This window comes from Arvicanthis niloticus, chromosome 1 (assembly GCF_011762505.2).
Source record: "Arvicanthis niloticus isolate mArvNil1 chromosome 1, mArvNil1.pat.X, whole genome shotgun sequence".
Lineage (NCBI taxonomy): Eukaryota > Metazoa > Chordata > Mammalia > Rodentia > Muridae > Arvicanthis > Arvicanthis niloticus.
The window spans coordinates 85923454-85942848 of record NC_047658.1 but is presented as its reverse complement, the minus strand read 5'-3'; the positions used below and the strand labels follow the sequence as shown (position 1 = coordinate 85942848).

Sequence of the window (19395 nt, the reverse complement as noted above, 5' to 3'; positions counted from 1 at the left end):
CCAAAGCCACACAGCAGAGCTCAGGTCCCCCCAGGGAGCTGTTTACAGAGTCAGGGTTGCTGCAGGTGGGGGCTTCAGAAAGACCCATTCCCTGAAGCCTGCAACACCAGCAGAGCCGATGTCCCCACAGCACAGAATGTGGATATAAGAGAAAGACTTCTGGAAGAAGGCTAGAATGAGTGGCTGGTGAATGGAGCCACAACATATGCTTAAAACCTGCAGCCTTCCACACAACAGCACGGCCATCCTCTTCCTTGAATGTCACATGCTCACTGACCAACGGCATTCCCATATTTGCTTCACTCACCTGGGCTGCCATTTCTGGCTCTCTACTGCTCACACACCTGCTCATTCACGCATTCATTCAATAAACTGCTCAAGTACCAAGTGTGGCAAAAGCTGCAGGAGTACTGAGATGAACACGCAAAGATTCTGCCTTCGAGAGCCTTATCCCTTAGTGAGGCTGAGGGACCAAACCCTGCATTCCCATGATGCTCCGCTGCTGTCCTCTCAAACTGTGTACTAGGGAGTAGAGCCCAGAGTGCTCCATAATCAGGCATGTCTGATGTGTGGCCTGGGACAAGTCTGCCACCCTCTCTCAGCCTCACTTTCCCTAGACAAGGAAATGGTACCGGCCTCACTGCACTGCCTCTGAGCATTTCGGGCCATGCTGCTCAGCACAGGCCAGCCCAAGGGGGCACCTAGCACAGATCCACCAGACTGCCCATTACGCTGACTTCCGGTCGTATCCCCTGGCCCTCCTATGTGAAAGCAGCCACTTCTTTCTCTTCCCCTTTTGCGCTGTCAGGACATATCTCTACAGCAAATAACTGTGTGCAGAGCCTGGCTGGACCACCAAGGTCCAAGTGTGCCTGACATCACATATTGAACATCAGTGGTGATTTTCTTTTAATAATAAGATTATCTGAAGTCTAAGGAACTGGTGCCTTTCTGAAGTCACCTCCTCTCGGTGGACCTTTTTATTCTGTAACCTGAGAATGTCTCATTTTCCTTCAAGTTCCCTTCTGCTGCCTGGCTCACTGAAGAACCCACAGATGTGGGTGGTGAAGGAAGCAATGGATGAACTTGTATTTGGTCCAACACCAACAGCAGATGCTCCAGGCTTCCAGCTCTGAGGCTCCAGCTCAAGCTCTTTGGAGGAAATGCTCTGAGGAAGCAGATACTGAGAACAGAGCAGCAGCAGGACCTGTCGTCACTCAGCTCAGCTGGGCAAGTATAGGTGCCCCTGTATGTGTCACTTGTCTCATTGTGACCAAATATCTCTCCAAAAGCAACTTAAAGGAGGAAGGGTTGGCTTTGGCTCCCTGTTGGAGAGGTCAGGCGATCACCACAGGGAGGTGTGTGCCGGAAGGCTGCTTGTTCACATGGGTTCCGTAGCACACACAGGTGGGTGCTGCCACTGGTTTGGCTTTCTTCCTCACGGTTTTGTTTTGTTTTGTTTTGTTTTGTTTTGGTTTGGTTTGGTTTGGTTTGGTTTGGTTTGGTTTGGTTTGGTTTGGTTTTCAGTCTAGGATGCCAGCCCATGGGGTGGTGCTGCCTACATTCAGGGTAGGTCTTCCCTCTTCAGTTGAACCTCTCTGGGGGTTCACAGACAGGCCCAGATTTAGGCTTCCTCGGGGATTATAAATCCATACAAGCTGACAATGAAGACTGACCACCACACCTCCTAAAAAGATGTGCCCACCACTGAGTATCACCTTATTTGGAAAAAAGATCTCTGCGAATATAATTAAAGATCTTTGAGTTAAGACTCATAAATTAAGCATCTCTGGATGAAGTCCAGGGGATTACCCAGGTGGGGGGGAAAAACCCAACAAACAAACCCGGGAGTTCTTATAAGAAGCAGAATCCCAGAGAAGTTGATGTATGGATGTAGGCAAGGACTGGAGTTTGGTAGCTACAACCATGGAGTGCTAGAACAACAAGACATGGGAGAGGCAGGAAGGACCCTCTCCTTGGAAGGGGGCCCAGCCTTGTGACTCCTTGAATTCTCTTCCTTGGAACTGGAGGCACAGCCATTGCTTTCCTGTTACTCAACTTAAGGAACTGTGGTAAGTGTGGTGGTTTGAGTCCTCCATGTTCTCAGGCAGCTGAATGCTTGGTCCCCAGTTGGTGACACTTTTTTAGGTAGGTTTAGGAGGTGTGGCCCTGCTGGAAGAAGTATGTCACTGGGTGCAGGCTTTGGGGTTTCAAATGCTCTGTGCCATGCCCAGTTCGCTCTCTCTGCCTCCTGCATGTGGTTGGTGACGTGAGCTTTCAGCTGTTCCTGCTGCTGTGCCTGCCCATGGGGAGCCCTGGAAGCATTACAACCAGAAGGGACCATCTGAATGAGGCAGGAAGGAAACTGGTTCAATGTGTCTTAGTAGGGTCCTGGTTCAAACTTCTGAAGTCCGACACCAGTTTATTTTAGACATCTTTAAGCCATGTGCAATTTTGGAAAAACATTTTCTGGTAACAATTATCCCAGTCCTATGTGTACAATACAACTTCAGGTGTGACTGCATCAAAACTCTTTGCCAAGTGCAAGTGACATCTGCCATGAAGATGGGCTTTATAGCTTAAGGGGCCTAGGATCTGGAGATAGTGTAGAGGTCACCAGACTATAAAGTACATGTGACGTCTCCCCTAAGGATGTCTTCTATTGGCTGAGAATCAAAGCTAAAGATAAAAGTCCATGGAGGGAGAGTTCTGAGGATTGGGGTGAGGTTATGTTATTAACATCTGCTCCCATCCTTCTGGGTGGAAATGAGGTATACATTTCCTCCACTGAGGAGACAGCCCTGTGTTATTAACATTCCTGTTTCTCCTTATCTGTGAATACTCGTGCCCTCTTCACCTGCCTGCTTCCACGCCTCTCTGTAGTGATGGTGACAGACTCTTATCACTCTGGGGCCATAATTCCTAATAAACCCTTCTCCCTACAAGTTGCCTTTGTCCTGGTGTTTTGTCATAGCAACAGAAAAGTAACCCATACAGGAAGGAAGGACTTATTTTGGCTTGTGGCTTAGAGGGCACAGTCTATCATGGTAAAGAAGGTATGGGGGGTGGGGCTAGACTTGTTCACATTCAGGTGGATCAGGAAGCAGAGAGCTCTGGTGGGGTGGGGACAGCGCATAACTCTCAAAGGTGCAACCTCCCCCGCCCCCTGCCCCCCACCACCTGTGACTCACCTCTGGCAGCCATGCCTCCCATGCCAAAGTTCCACAGCCTCCCCAGACAGCACTGCGAGCTGGAGACCAAGCGAGCCAACCTCAGCCTGTGTGGCTGTTCCTCACCCCGACCACAGCACTGAGCGGACACACCTGGGTGGTTGTAAGCCATCTGGAGTGTGGTGATTTCACAGCAGTCACAGGAAACTCAAACACTCAGCAAATCCAGCCAAGAGCGGTGTGCTTTGTTCCAGAATGGACCCCGGTGGTCCCATAGATGATGACACCCTTACTGTGTGCAAGTATAGTCTGTGATGTTCTCCAAACAATGAGATTGCAAAGCAAAGCTCCTTGCAGAATGTAACCTACTATTAAGGAAATGCCCAACCATATTTATCAGGGATTACCATGTCTTGGACACTGCTCTGGGAGCTGGGAGTACATTAGTGAACAAGAAAACAGACACAGGTCTGCTTCTGTAGTACCCTTCATGAGGACAAAAGAATTAATCACAGAATGGCCAATACACACTCCACATCCCTGAGTACCTGGGGGGTGGGGGTGTGCCACATACTGGACATCCCTCAGTATTGGGGGTGGGGATTTGTTTTAGGACCCCTTTGCATATTAAAACCCAAAAGGCAGAGGATATACATGTAATAATCCCTGACTTGAAATAATTTCTAGGTGATTTGTGATAGATGTCTCATACAATGTCAAAGCTGTGTAAATTCTTATTCCATAGTCCTCTACAGAGAGCAATCTACAATGTAGAAGTCTACACATGTTCAGGACCTCTCTCTCTCTCTCTCTCTCTCTCTGTGTCTGTCTGTCTGTCTGTCTGTCTCTCTCTCTCTCTGTGTGTGTGTGTGTGTATGTGTGTGTATGTGTGTGTGTGTGTGTATATGTGTGTGTCTGTGTGTCTGTGTGTGCATGTATGTCCTGCCAGAGCATCTGTGTAGAGGTCAGAGGACAGTATCAGGGATCAGTACTCTCTCTTTCTACTGTAGAAGCCTTGAATTGAGATGGATGCTGTCACTCCTGGCTTTTATGGCTTCATGGAGATTTGAGCTCCATTTTTCATGATTTTGAGGCAAATGCTTCATCTATCTCCCTAGTCCCAGAGGAAATTTTTAAACAATGGTTTTTTTTTTTTTTTTTAACACATAACTGGTTGAATCCAAGGCTATAGAGAGCCAACTGTATCATGTGGCAGGAGATGGATAATGTTTAGAAGAAAATAAAGTGGGGTGTGAGCACAGAGTGGTGGGGACTGCTGTCATAGGCTCATTGGGCAGAGTTAAGGAAGGGGTCCCTGCCAGGATGTAGAAAAAGGAAGGGAGTGAGGTATGAGTCAGGGACAGAACCATGGTCAAAGGGAGTAGGTATAGGGCATAGGCAAGGGCATAGGAAAGAATAACCTAGAGAAGGAACAGTGAGAATGGTGTGCTGCTGGCTGCTTCTTGTCAACCTGACACAAGCTAGAGCCATCTGGGAAGAGGGAACCTTAACTTAGGAATAGCCTCTATGGTGGTTTGAATAACAATGCCCCGCCCCCACTGGCTCATATTATTGAATTCTTAGTTATCTGGGAGTGGGACTCTTTGAAAGGATTAGAAGGATTAGGAGGTGTGGCCTTGTTGGAGGAAATGTCACTGGGGGTGAACTGTGAGGTTTCAGAAGCCCATTCCAGGCCCCGTGGGTCTCTCTCTTTATGCTGCCCTGGATCAGGACGTAGTTCTCAACTATTTCACCAGCACCAGCCATGTCTGCCTGCATGCCATCTTGCTCCCCACCATGATGATCAGGAACTAACTTCCAGAACTGTAGCAACTAAATGTTTTCTTTTATAAGAGTTGCCTTGGTCATGGTGTCTCTTCACAGCAATATAACAGTAACTCAGAGAGCCTCCATCAGATTAACCTGTGGGCATTTTGTTGATTAATGATTGATATGGGAGGTCCAAGTCTCTTGTGGATGGTGCCACCCCTGGGCAAGTGATCCTGGGGTGGATAAGAAAACAGGCCAAACAAGCCAGGAAGCAGCACTCCTCTATTCCTTCAGTTCTTGCCTCCAGGTTCCTGCCTTGAGTTCCTGCCCTGACTTCCCTCAGTGATGACATATGACTTGGAAGTTGTTCTTGGTCAGCATTTTATCACAGCAACAGAAAAACAAAGACAGATGGGGACCAGTAAGCCTAAAGGCAGGCATGTGACTAAAGGACAGGGAGCTGCCGGGAGGAGAGGTGAGAGCACAGGAGAGAAATTCGAGTGTGTGGCCCTTTCTGCAGGGTCTTAGAGGCTACAGAGGCTGTGTTCTAGGGACTTTATTCTGAACAAAAGAGAAGTGTGTCAAGTTTCAGAAGAGAGCCCATGTGGTTTGATCAGGTTGTAGAAAAGCCACTCTGGGGGCTGTGTCAGGGGTACAGGAATTATGAATGGAGGACCCCATAAGGGGCTGCTGGAGCAGGGCGGGGAGGAAGACATATGGCTTTAACTACAGTGGTGGGGGAGGGCTCTACTCGAGACTGGTAGCAAACAAGTCTTAGAAATGACAATTTTTGATCCCAGCACCCAGTACTGTGCAGTAACTGAGCACTGACTACCCAGCACTCTGGTTTTTCTTATTGCTCTTGTTGTTTTGCTTTGAGCAAAACAGAAGATCATTCTCTTTTTTTAAGGTTTATTTATTATGTATACAATATTTTGCCTGAATGCATGCCTGCAAACCAGAAGAGGGTACCAGAACTCATTATAGAAGATTGTGAGCCACCATGTGGTTGCTGGGAGTTGAACTCAGGACCTCTGCAAGAGCAGCCCAGTGCTCTTAACCTCTGAGCCATCTCTTCAGCCCCCAGAAGTTCATTCTTAGACCTAAATTTGTACATGTACTCCACTCAGACCTGCCAGTTCAACAGACCAGGGAATCTACATGCCTTTGCTGTTTGAACAGAAAATGTCCATCACTGGTTCATGTGTTAGTTAGTTTCACTATTCGAGGAGGCTCTAGAAAATTTAGAAAGTGGGACCTAGCTGGAAGAATTAGGTAACGGGTATGATTTTAAAGGGGATACCTGGTCTCTGCTTTGTATTCTGCCCACCATGACATGAAACACACAGTTTCCCCACCTCCCACTCCTGTGCCATGTTATTCCTTAACTCCTCTCACTTTGCTATGGCCCATGAACAGAGCCCAGTGACCACTGAAACATCAAGGTCATGATCAGAGAGGAGGAAATCCAAATAGTCTTCATGGTGCATAACTTTAGCCTCAGCACTTGGAAGGCTGAGGCAGGCAGGTCTCTATGATTCTGAGGCCAGCCTGGTCTACAGAGTGAGTTTCAGGACAGCCAGGAATACATAAAGAGACCCTATCTCAAAAAAAAAAAAAAGGAAGGGGAGGAAGAGAAAGAGGAGAAAGGAAGAAGAGGAGGAAGAGGAGAAGGAGCAGGAGGAGGAGGAAATTTTTCTGTAAGTTATTCTGTCCATGTAATGCTCTGTACAAATAGTTAACACTTCACCCCCAAGCTCAAGATCAAGGGCAGCAAATATACATGAGACCCCTCAAGCTGAGGGTTTTGTGTGTGTGTGTGTGTGTGTGTGTGTGTGTGTGTGTTTTCTTTTTTTCACCAAGTAACTAATTGATTTTCTTGAAACAGGATCTTGCTCCATAGTCTAGGCTGGACTTGAACTCATGATACCTGTCTCAGCCTCTTGAGTGCTAGGATTATAGGTGCATACTACCATGCCTGGTTTATGATCTTAACTACTTGGGGAAAAAATCAAATGGTATCTATGTCAGTGTTTAGAAATTCGGGCTTCAGCATCTATAAGTAAGTAGCACAGTTGACTCTATCCATGCGCTGACAAGGTTTCCGATACTGCTACAGTGATTTGGGTCAGGTGTCCCCCAACATGGAAACATTTTGGTTCTGCTATCTATGAATCAGACTTCATTTAAAAGTGTCTTTGCCAGGGTAAACGATGTGAGATGGACTAAGGTAGGCTTTAAAACCAATGACTGATGTCTTCTTCCCACACTCTTGGTCCTAGGTATTGGGACTAAGGCCCTCATACAGGCCAAGCAAATGCTCTGCCCCTGAGCTGCACCCTGAGCCCTCTCTGTAGTTTTCAGATTTATGATACAAATTCTCCCTAACTTGTCTATGCTGGCCTTGAATTCTCTGTAGCCCAGGCAGGCCTTGAACTTGAGTGTCTCTTGCTTCTGTCACCCAAGTAGCTGGGATCACAAGTCTGTGCTACCACATTTGGCATGGCTGATTTTTGTTGTTTGTTTGTTTCTTGAGACAGAGATCTTACTCTTCAGGCCAGGCTGGGCTGGTATCTACTGAGTAGCCCAGTCTGGCTTCAAACTCATAGGATCCCTTTGCCTTAGCTTCCCAAATGCTGAAGTTACAGACGTGAGCCACCATGCCCAGCTTACAACTGACATATTTAAAAAACAAAGAAGAGAGAGATTTGGAGACAGAGATGGCAACAAACTCAGAGGAAAGAGATGGTGGAGGCTGCAGTGGTATCAGTCTGGGGGCTTTAGGAGGAAGAGCCTGGTCATGTGGCTTTGCTACAGAAGCCTCTAGAACTGTAAAGAAATCAACTTGGTTTTTCTGATATTTTGAGACAGGATTTCACTATGGAGCCCAGGCTGGCCCTAAGCTTATGATTCTCCTGCCTAAACTTCCCTAGTGCCAGGATTACAAATAGGTGTCACCATGCCCGGTAGCTTCATTTTCGGGCCACACCATTTGTACTACTTCATTCTAGTGGCCCAGGAAATGAACAGAGCTGTGCTGCGGCTTCTGAGCAGACCTGAACAGTTGTGGGAGTCTGGCTCACAATCTGAAACCGTCCACAGGGTGGGTCCTCACAAAAAGTGTTTGCTGAGCTCTGATCTACAGCGTTGCCACTGTTTGGTGGTAGGAGGTAGGAGGTGCCACCGTATCTAATAGGGGAAAATTAATCACTTAGCTGGTGTCTCAAATCCTCCCTGCTCCAGAGACAAGAGGACAAGAGCAAAAAGGTAAGACTAAGACATAAATGGGGTGCCTCCGTTCTTCCTAGCTCTCTTCTGTCAGCACTGTGACTTGCTCTAAGGAAACACCCTTGCCACAGTGACCCTGTGTCCTGTTGCCCGAGCTGGGTACCCAGAGTGTTAGTCATTGTGGGCTGACTGCAAATACAGGCTGAGCAAGTTAAACAGTGGGACTTATCTACACCTGGGTCTGGGGGTTGGGAAGTAAAGGATGGAGGTCTGCTGGGGTGAGGTTTCTGATGGGGGCTGCTTTCCCAACTCAGAGATGGACACCTCTCCCTGTATCCTTATGGTCGATCTTCCCTTGGTGAGCTGTGTGCAGCCAGGCATCCATGTCTCATCACAGATTCTATCATATTAGGGGCCCATCATTACAACCTCATTTAAATGCAATGAACTCCCCCAAACCCCTATCTCCATATGGTCATCTTGGGGCCTGGGCTTGAACATAGAATCTGGAGGTGGGAGCACAGCCCAGGGGAGGACTTCGGTGCCTTTTCTTACTTGATCACTTTTCACACATGACCTGGCAGTATCCCAAGGCATAGCATTGGTTACAACTTTTGGGAAAGCAAGACTCTCTTCTCCTCTGAGCCCAGAAAACTGTGTGGCTAGGCTAGCCCTTGGCATATAGAGTGACCTGTCAGAGCCCAGTTCATTAGGAGAAAACAGAGCTAAGAGGCAGAAGGAAAACAGGTATATGTGGACTTACTGGACCTAGATTCAGCTTAACCTGAAGTAGGATCACCTTCAACGATCACCTTCGACTCCTCCATTAATGTGACGTAACACATTTTTCCTTAAACCAGGTCTGACTGTATTTCTGTCCCCTTTAACTTAGTCTGTCCCCTTTAACTAGTCTATAATTGCTTATCTAATACACATTCTGGGCCACAGAATCACTGTGAGGAAGCAGGAATGGAGCGGCAGTGATGGCACTCCTGTGAAATCCCAGCACTGGGGAGGGAGGTGGAAACAAGCAGATCTACTGGCCACTGAATCAGCAGCCTCAGGCCCAGTGAGAGACCCTGTCTCAAAAACCAAGGTGGACCTGAGGAATAACACCCCAGGTTGCCTTACAGCTCCCACATATAGATGTGAGTGAACACACACACACACACACACACACACACACACACACACACACAGCCTTCTGCTTAGCCTGACTGGTTCAATCAGGATCTCCTGAACTAATGCCCTGTCCTGCTTCCCTGGCTGGGCTCTCATATGTTCTAACTCAGTTACCCTCGCTCTCCTTACACAGCAGCAAGTGGAGTACGTGTGAACAGATACAGACGACTATTCAAATACCTTCAGATGGTTTATGCTTATGTTACAAAAAAGCACAGGCTTTCCAGGTTTCTGCAGAGTCCTCAGAAAGGACTCAGAAAAAAATGCCCTGAGGATGAGAAGAGACCCGTGGACCTCTTCCCTGGCTACCCTGCCCTCTGACTCCTTCAGATGGAAGCACAACTCTGCAAAGGCTGTGTGACCTTGGGTGATCTTTGGAACCTGGCTGGGCTTTAGTATCAGTAAAACAGAGAAGATACTACTTATTAGCAATAGATATTAGCACTAATGTCCTATCAGTATGTATTAGCATTAAAGTGCAGAGTGAATGTGTACCATGTGACTAATGCAGGCATAAGTCCTTTGCAAAACCAAACCAAAACACAGTTCTTTCTTTTTAAAAAGAGAGAGAGAGAGAGAGAGAGAGAGAGAGAGAGAGAGTGTGTGTGTGTGTGTGTGTTTGCATACACGAGGAAGTCAGAGGATAACCTGTGGAACACGTCTCTCCCTCCACTATGCAGATCAAATTCAAGTGATGAGGCTGGGCATCAAGCCTGTCTCCTGCCCTGTAAAAACTATCATTATTGCCTTCCACCGGGCTCACCCGGAGCCTCAAATCCAACGCCACCCCCTCAGACACCCTACCGTTTGGGCAGGACTCTGGGGGAATCACCTTTGGAGGATCAACCTGTACTCCTTCATTCAGCTTCCTTTCAGAACATCTGCCGGTGGGATCTTTGTTTTTGAGACAGTCTATGTAGCCCAGACTGGCCTTGAACTCATGATTCCAGCGTCTGGAGTACAGGGATCAGAGGCGGTCACCACCACTCCTATCTGTTCATAGTCCCATTTTACAAGGCCGTGAGCTTGACTAGCAGGCAGGAGAACCTCCACGCGTCAACTGCATTCCCAGCCCTTAAGCCCCTGCCTAGTGCTTAGTAGGTACTCAGCGTAGGTTTACAAGACAGCACAGCCGCAGACAGCAAGGGGCCACTTCCGCCCGAGCCTGCCACGCCGCCAGCGGGACTCGTTGGGGGTGGGGCCGGGCGAAGGGAGGGCCGGGCGGTGGGGCTGCAAGCCTTCCTCCGCCAACTTCCCAGTAAGTGCGGGATCAGATGCAGCCACCGCCCCGGAACCAGGCCTTCCCTGTTCTGCCTTCCAGGAGGGGACCCAGGAGTAGCCCTCGGGAGTGCAGTCTCCCGAAAGTCCCGAAGTCCCTCTGGCCACCCGGCGTCGAACCAGGCGGAGGCTGGAAGGGGGCCGTCCTCCCCGCGAGGCTCCAGACTCCGGCATTTCCTCCCGGCTGCCCGGCGCGGCCTTCCCCCTCCGAAAGAAGAAAATCCTGGGGCCCGAGTTAGCGGGCCGTTCGTCCCCGTGCGCAGCTGCGGCGGAGCAAGGAGGGCCGCCCAGGGTAGGGTAGGAGTCCGGGGCAGAAGCCAGCCCAGGGCAGCGCCACTGGGACTGAGCGGGACAGGGACAGGGCGCGGTCAGGGACCGGAGCGAGCTGCGCGGGCGGCGCCTGGAAGGGGAACTTGAGCTGAGAGTGGAGGCAGAGCAGTGGGGGTGCTGGCCCCGGCGCTGCGAGCCGGGAGCCTCCTCCAAGGCCAAGGACACGGGGGCCTCGGGGCCGCCGGCACGCTGCTCGCATGCTGGGCAGGGGACACCACCCGGGCTCGCGCCCTGGGCCGCCCGGGCTCCCGGCATGTCCGTGCGGTACACGCTCAACCTGCGGGTCTTCTGGCCCTTGGTGACCGGGCTGTGCACGGCGCTGGTGTGCCTCTACCATGCCCTACGCAGCAGCGAGGACTCCCGGGCCGAGCCCCCCGACGGCGCAGACAGCGGCTTCCCGCTGCTCAAGGTGGCCATCCTTCTTCTCCTCGGCTACATCCTCCTACGATGTCGCCACGCCATCCGCCAGCGCCTCTTGCCAGGCTCTTCCCGCCCGTGTGGCCATGCCAACTTCTCAGCCAGATCCTTGCAAGAGCCGGGCCTGAGCATCTTACTGGAGAGTTACTATGAGCACGAGGTGCGCCTATCGCCACATGTGCTAGGTCACAGCAAGGCTCACGTGAGCCGGATCGTGGGGGAACTGGTGCAAGCTGGCCGGTCCCGAGGGTCTCCGGGCCCCATCACCGGGGGAGCGCTGGCTTTGGCCTTCCGGGGAGACTTCATCCAGGTGGGCAGCGCCTACGAGCAGCATAAAATCCGTCGACCCGACAGCTTCGACGTGCTGGTGCCACTGCGACTCCCGCCGCAGGTAGCGCTGGAGCCGCGGAGCCTGGGGACCGAACCAGCGCTGACCCCGGCCTTCCGCAGCTGCTTCGTGTGCGCCCTCAAGGCACCGCCCTCGCCATCGGGGACCTCCACAGGTCAGTGGCATCGCGACTGCAAGCCCTTCGCTGAAGGCTTCTGTGTGGATGTGCAGGGCCGTCGCCACCTCTCAGCTACCCTGGTGCTGCGCTGGTTCCAGGCGCACCTACAGCGCTCCTTGGCCACCGTCCGCTACAGCTTGGAGGGTCGCTGTCGGGTCAGCCTGACCCCAGGTGGTCTGGAGCAGCCCCCCACCCTCCACATCCTTCCTTGCCGCACGGACTATGGCTGCTGCCGTCTTTCCATGGCTGTGCGCCTCATCCCTGCTGTCCACCTGGGGGACGGCGTCTTCCTTGTGGCACCGCCACCACCACCCTCGCCTAGCGGAGCCCTGTCAGAGCTCCCAGGTGGCCTGCGCGCCGAAGCACTGTGGGGTGTGAACACAGCACGTCAGGAGCAGAAACTGCTGGGCTGGCTTCAGGAACGGGCGCCTCCAGGTGCCTGCTACCTCAAGTGCCTGCAGCTGCTCAAGGCTCTTCGAGACTTGGGTGCCCGCGGGCTGGACCCGATGGCTGCTACACACTGGGGACGCATCCTGTCCTCCTACGTGCTCAAAACGGCGGTGCTGGAGGTGCTTCTGAACGAGGGTGGCCCAACGCCTAGCTGGGACGAAGCACACCTGAGTGAGTGCTTGGAGAAGCTGGTGAAGTTCCTTAGAGACTGCCTGCTGCGACGCCGGGACCTCTTCCATTGTGTCCTAGGCCCGGCTGGGGCAGCTGCCGAGGTTGGCCCCCTGCCCAAGGTGCTGCGCGAGGCGGCTCCAGTTGATCTCCTGGCACCTTTCGACCCACATGCCCGGGAGCTCGCAGCTGCGCGGTTGCTGTCCACCTGGCGAAGGTTGCCCCAGCTCCTCCGAGTCTATGGTGGTCCCCGCTACCTTGCCAGGTGCCCCGCACCCCGGAGTCAACGCAACCAGGGCTTCCCTGAAGATGAACCATGAACACCGATTACACTCCACCTGACTAAATGCCCCTTTCCCTCGGGATGAGAGCAGGGATGGCAGCTAAATTCAAGCTGTTTCGGGTGTCGGAAAATTTGAAGGATGTCACAGGATTTGGTGGCACAAATGTTCTGTCCTAGGCTCCATGGCCTAAGATAGCAGTGGCATCCTCTGCAGACCTACTAGAGTATCCTGAGTGGTCTTATATACAGGTTTCTCTGCCCCCAAATTATTAGAAGCAATTATTTTTTATATACTTATTTGGTAGATACTAGGTTCTCAATTGGCCCATAGTTTTGGAGGGGTGTTGCATGTATGTTTCACTGCTGGGGCTGGAATCCTGAACCCCTATGCTAGGTGGGCCCTCTACCATGAAACCACATCCTGGGCCCCTAGTTTTTTGTTTGTTTGTTTTAAAGAATTCTTATCCACAACTGGAATTGAAATTCTAATCCAGCTGTTAGCATTCCAGAGTCCTAATTTAGCTATTTCCATGAGCGTGCATGTATTTTTTAGTGGTGCCATCATGGGTTTGTTGAATAAGGTTAATGGAGTTGTCATAAATTAAGTGACCCATGCTAAGAGGTGACCAAGAGCTGGGTAGAGACTTTCAGAGCAAGTGGCACTTTATGTCCAGTCATTTTCTTGTTCTGTGTTTGTTGGAACTCAGGGCTGTTCAAAAGAGCTTCTGCACAGTTACATGAAAGACCAGGGCTCTGAAAAGCAGCCAGCAGCCATTCAGCACTCCTCCAGGTCACGGGGGGGGGGGGGGGGGGGATTTGCACTTGACACCCAATACCTGTTCATTTCAGCCAGACAGAATACAGAGGGGGGAAATATCCTTAATTAAGATAGGTCTGGCAAAAGTGTAGAACACAAGGCTTGAAAAAGATCCTGCCTAGGGCTTACTGACAGCTGGACACACCCTGCTTATGTTTCAAAGCTTCTGAGCAAAGGCCCTGTAGGCTTGTCTCAGAGTATAAGGACCTTTGAGGAAGGAGAAAATGCTTGGCATGCTGCCTGGTATGGGTTAGGGTTCAGTGATGCCTGATATCGGGGTAGTGGTTGGAAGGTTCTTGATTGCTCGGGCAGCCTTACATCATCTTGAAGGCTGGTTCTTGCTTCTGCTTATGACTTGTAAAATAGTAGCTTGAGGGGTGTGCTTGGAGACCTGTCAGTCCCCAGCAGTAGGCAGAAGAGATAGGCGACAGGAGCTGAGGGAGAAAAGAAGGAGCTGGTCTCAGTGCTTTGCTCTTCTCGGCCATAAACTTCCCTGGCCTGGTGCCTCTTGCTGTTGGGAGGAACCCATCTCCAGTGCTTCCTATCTTCCCGCCTTCCAGACAACTTCCAACAGCAGTTCAAGTTCAGAAAGCTTCATCTTCCTCTCTCCTGGTGGAAAGTGTGGCCAGTCTCAGTAATACACTTAGGGATTAAAAAAAAAAAAACAAAACAAAAAAACCAGAGATCTGTACACTCTTAGACTCTTTAAAGTGAAGGTTAGAAGACAAAAATAGTCACATGAATAGGGTCATTGTTTAATTTCTTAGCTCTGTGGAGGGAACTCTGCAAACCCCTTTCTCTGTCTGGGACACCCAGTTGGCAATGGAGGGGAATAGATTGTTTGTAGGAACTTCTTATTTGTCCTTTGCAACTCCAACTGAAAGAGAAACAACTCACTGAGTTGTTTTGGGGACCATTCCTCTTGATCCCCAGAGGTCATTCCTAGTTTTTCTGAGGCCAATATTTGGTCAAAAGGTATGGCATTGCATGGAAGGGTTGGTCTGATGGCCTCTCGGAAAAGATAGAAATTGCACAGTGGATTTGATTTTAATTTCTTTAAAAAGCCAATGCCAAGGGAAGATTGTAAATGCGCCCGTGTGTGTGTGTGTGTGTGTGTGTGTATCTGTCTCTCTGTGTGTGCGCGTGTGTGTATCTGTCTGTCTGTCTGTATTTGTGTGTGTCTGTGTGTGTGTGCAATACACACATGATTTCTATACTCAGTCTGTTGCTTCCTCTGTAGTCGTTAGGTTAGAACAGGGGAGAGGCAAGTTTCCAACTATTTCTAGCTAAGCTAGAAATTTCTAGCTAAGGAATCCTTTTTTTTTTTTTTAAATCTTGATAATATTTTAAAGTATAAATCTGGTTAGGATCATAAATATGAATAGCTTATATAAATATCTTTTTGTAGGTTTTTTTCCTTTTTTTGTGTGTTAATTACCCAAAGCTTCATCCATCCTCAAACTTTTAAAGTTTATTATTATTATTAAATTAATGGGCATTGTGTTTGTAAATTTTTTAAAAATATTAATGTTTTATTTAAATGCCATGCTGAACAGTTGTTCTCACTATGTGGCAACAAAAACTTAAGAGATTTCGATCAATTTTGATCAATGTTTAGTGATTTGAAACATGTACTATGTACAGATGCAACAATATGGCTGCTAACCAAGTACAGTGGCTGCCCAAGGCCTTTAAATTCAGCTCAGTTCTGCATTTCATTATGGCTACTGTCATGGCCTCTGTTTGACATCTATACACTTTTGGTGTATATTTGGTGCTGGAGAGTCATATATGCCAATAATCTCATACAAGATGGCTCTACCAAAAAATAAAAAGCGTTGTTTAGCCAGTGCCCAAAGAAAATGTCTTGAGGAAGATGACTCAGCTCTTTTGCATCCAGACACTTCAGTAACTCCCACTGCCCAGCCCGGAGCCTTCCTGGAATGCTCGTGGGCTGGGAGAATGTGCTTTTTGCAAAATGAAGGAGAGGACAGTTTGAGTGGTTGCAAATATTCTCTGAGGATTTGGGGAAGAAGGACTTAAGGTGTATGTGAAAGGAAGAAATGGGAGGGAGACAAGTGAAGACACCTCAAGGGTGGGAGAGAGTTTGGGGTGAGGAAATGTGTTTTTAGGTATGTGCTGTTTCTGGTCAGGAGTCACAAACTCAAAAGCCTAAAGGCGGGGAGATAAGTAAGAGGGGGGAGGGTGTGGGGACTCTGCCTACCTTATAGGAGGCAGCTCACCTCAGCTCCAGGCTGGAAAAGAGAGGGTGGGGCCAAAAGTCAGCATTTCAAATTAAAATACTAAAGCTCATTGGTTTTTAATTTAAGAAGTAATTTAAAATGTCTGAAACCACCAAGTGAGCCAGATATTTGGCTCAACCTGAGGACACTAGTTTGTGACCCCTTGCCTTACCCAGTTAGCCTTTCCCCAGGTATATACAGGCTTATCCTCTTTGCCATGGAGACGATGGTTAAATATATATATATATATGGGGGGGGTGTTAGTTCATTTCTACTTTATCTCTCAGAGTTAAGCTTTGTTATAGGAATAACAGCAGAAAAAAATAACACAGCCACAGATAACATTTATCCCCAGTTCCTGGTAGGGCTCCCATGCAAGCCTGGCCATCCAGTTAAAATCCCAGCTAAAACACTTGGGGCGGATTTTTTGTTTTCTTCTGGTGATTTGAGGTCAACTTCTTAGCCTGGCTGGAGCTTGTCGATGAGTAATGAAGAAGAATTGCAGAATAACTTCTTTTTTTGTATTTGGTTCTTATGTGAAAATTAATTTTTTTTTTTTTTTTTTGGTTGTCCATGGTAACCTAGCCTGGGCCTTCACAATGTTGGTTGGAGACATTAAACACCAGCAAAACCAAAACAGAATCAACAGCCAGCGTTCCAACTGTGGGCCAAATTGCATGGATTTGTACTATTCCCACTTCTAAGAACACCGGCAGTCTCTCTGTTCCTTTCTGACTCAGTGTCTCCCACCAAATGAGCGCCAGCTGAGCCTCCTCCCAAAGCGTCTCTTGTCACCTCACAGGGGAAGTCACGTTTTCCACAGAACTGTGCTTCCTGGCTTTGACCTTGACAAAGAGATTTTTCCCCTCATGTCCGCACAAAGGAAAATTTTCTCCTGTGGTGGGAAAAATGAACCTCACCCAAATCTTTGACATCCCCAAGAGGGAGACTGGCCCAGTGTTACCCTTGTGGTATGTGTTAGGTTTTTTTTTTTCTTTCTTTGCTTGTCTGTAACTTAGACATATCTATTTATTTTTTATGGCACATGGTGGGGTGGGAGCAATGCTAGTGTGTAAGTCAAGAGAGGGTGGTAAATTCCAGATCATGTACACAGAAAAAATAGACAGAGATCTGCAGCTAACTGATATGTAATCTGGTTCTGGAAATATTAGATATTAGATATGCAGGGATATTTTAGCACCTTTTTGGGGGAAAAAAAGATGTATTGGCTCAGTCACTTGAAGCATTCCAGCTCTGGCTGTTTTTAACATGCCTTCTGACCCCACACTGCATATAGGGATACAGTTTGGGGTCACAGTTACAGCCTAAGTTTGTTCCAATAAAAGAGACCAAAGAGTTAATCAGACCTAGTTGGCTGCTATAACAACTGTGTGATTAAGGGTGTCTTCATCACGCAGTTTTCATGGCCCCGGTGGTCAAGGCCTGCCTGTCACTCATCTTCATTTGAAGTGGAGTGTATTTGCACTTTCGATCCTGTGGGTCACTAGGGGACCTTGTTCTTTCCAATTTTGCTATATCAATAAAGAAACTTGTGGAAACCTCTGGACTATGTGTGGGCTTTGGAGATCTGGGTGCTGTTGCCTGTGCCTAGTTTTAACTTATTTGTACAAACCTCAGTGGGAACCCCGTTTCCCCCCTCCGTGTGTGTGTGTGTGTGTGTGTGTGTGTGTGTGTGTGTGTGTGTCTGGTGTGTGTGGTGTGTGGTGTGTGGTATGTGTGATGGGTTCTGGGTATTAAACTCAGGTCCTCCTCCTGCTTGGGTGGCAGTCACATTATGAGCTGAGCCACTGCCCCAGCCGACCACAGAGGCTTTTCTGAGAGTCTGTCTCATGATCCTGCTGGAGAGAATTGTTTGCCCATGTAGAAGAAAATGCCCCACAGGGGTACAGCTGTGCCCCTACCAGCCCCTTCCAACATGATTCAAGTATTGGCCTGTGGCTAATTCATAGTTCAAACATTTTGCCCAGAAACTGCCTGGGCCCTGGGGCCTTCTTGACACGGTTAACTGCTAACACTGAAAAACGCCCAGCTTAGCTGAGATGGAATCTTGGAGACCAAGTTGGGCGGTTGACATCTCAGCCAGGTAGGCCTCAAGGAAAGCTGCAGCTACCTCTGACTAGGCACTCATTGTGGGTTAAGCCTCAGGGAGAGTTGATGAGTATGTTTTATTTGGTTTTCAATTAAAGTTGTAATGTCCCAGGCCATTGAAGACGGAACAGAGATGGCAAAGACACACACTGCCTCTTTCAAATTTACAGACAGGAGCTGGCAATCAAGCTTCCAAATTACAGACAGGGGACTAGGGTACTGGGCAGGGAAGTCAATGAAACCAACAGGAGGGAAAGCCCCTAGGGTGCAGAGATTTCCAGGAGGGCTACTTGGAGGGCGGGGCACCTAAGTAAAGATCTAAAGTCAGGAATTAGCCAAGCCAAGGAAGTCGAGCTGCTGAGAAAGACTACACCAAGCTCCACAGTGAGGGAACTATGTGGCAGAGGAAAACTGGTCACCTCACAGTCACCAGGAACCAAGGGAAGGAAGGAGCTATGGTCCCAGTATCTGCTCTCAATGACCCGGCCTCCTTTCTCTATGGCCCAACCCCCAAAGGTTCCACAATCTGCCCATAGCACTAGAGCCGGAGGACCAAGCCTCTAACATAGGGACTTAGGGAGACATTAAGACCCAAGCTGTCTCAGAAATGCATGGAGGAAAGGCTACATATGTCGATAGCTTATAAAAGTCTAATCTACAGTGACATCAACAAATAAGGATTTCAAAACCCAGCCCCTCTAGTACCGTGGATGTTCCACAGTTGAAGGATGATTCGGAATCTGAGAATCCTTTTGCTTTGGCTTCCCAGATAGTTTTATCTTATCTTCATGCAGTGTATGTCAAGATTCCACAATGATCACTGTCTTTTCCTACACCTGACTTGTTGAGAGGAAAACTGACAGTGGAAAGCAAAGGACTTCCTCTTGCTTCCTATTGGACAGAGCCATGTCACATGACATATTTGCAAAGGAAACTGGGAAAGAGCCTGGTGCATGGCTTTAAGCAGCCCTGAGTGAAATAGAAAAGGCCAATGGATATTTGTGGTTACCTGTCATAGAATCTGCCAATAAGCAAAGCCCTAAACACATATTCCAGAAGATTCTACCAGAAAAGGGAGCAGTAGAGGACCTACCACTTCATATCTACTTGATTTAGACTGTCCTAAGTTGGCTTGCCATAAACTTGACAGGTGTGCCTGGCTTCAGGGTCATTCATGTTTATTCATGATGATGAATATCATTATTTTGTTAAGTCAGTTAATTTTTTTAAATATCACCCCCAATATTCAACATGAGAGTGAAAATTCATCCCTTGACAGGGGTGCTGGAAGGACAACATATGGACATGGGGGAAGTGTGAGTCAGATGTTAGCAGTCTGCCCCTAGGATCTGCACACCAGATTTTTGAAATGAGCGGAGAGTGAGTTTACAAGAGGGAATCCCCCTCAGGCCTCAGTCCATTGTTTCTCCATCACAAGACTTTC

At 48.8% G+C, this 19395-nt stretch overlaps 1 protein-coding gene across 1 annotated transcript; it reads left to right on the top strand.

Annotated features, from left to right (window-relative positions):
* The first annotated feature begins 10558 nt into the window (after positions 1–10558).
* Positions 10559–17405, top strand: Itpripl2 (ITPRIP like 2). The gene has a single exon (XM_034519439.2). It carries the CDS (start codon positions 11212–11214, stop codon positions 12817–12819), a length of 1608 nt encoding a protein of 535 aa, XP_034375330.1. The 5' UTR covers positions 10559–11211; the 3' UTR covers positions 12820–17405.
* Positions 17406–19395: the final 1990 nt, after the last annotated feature.

What these genes read in the sequence shown, in the direction of transcription:
- Itpripl2 (XM_034519439.2), top strand. Translation starts at nt 11,212, where the DNA reads ATGTCCGTGCGGTACACGCTCAACCTGCGGGTCTTCTGGCCCTTGGTG.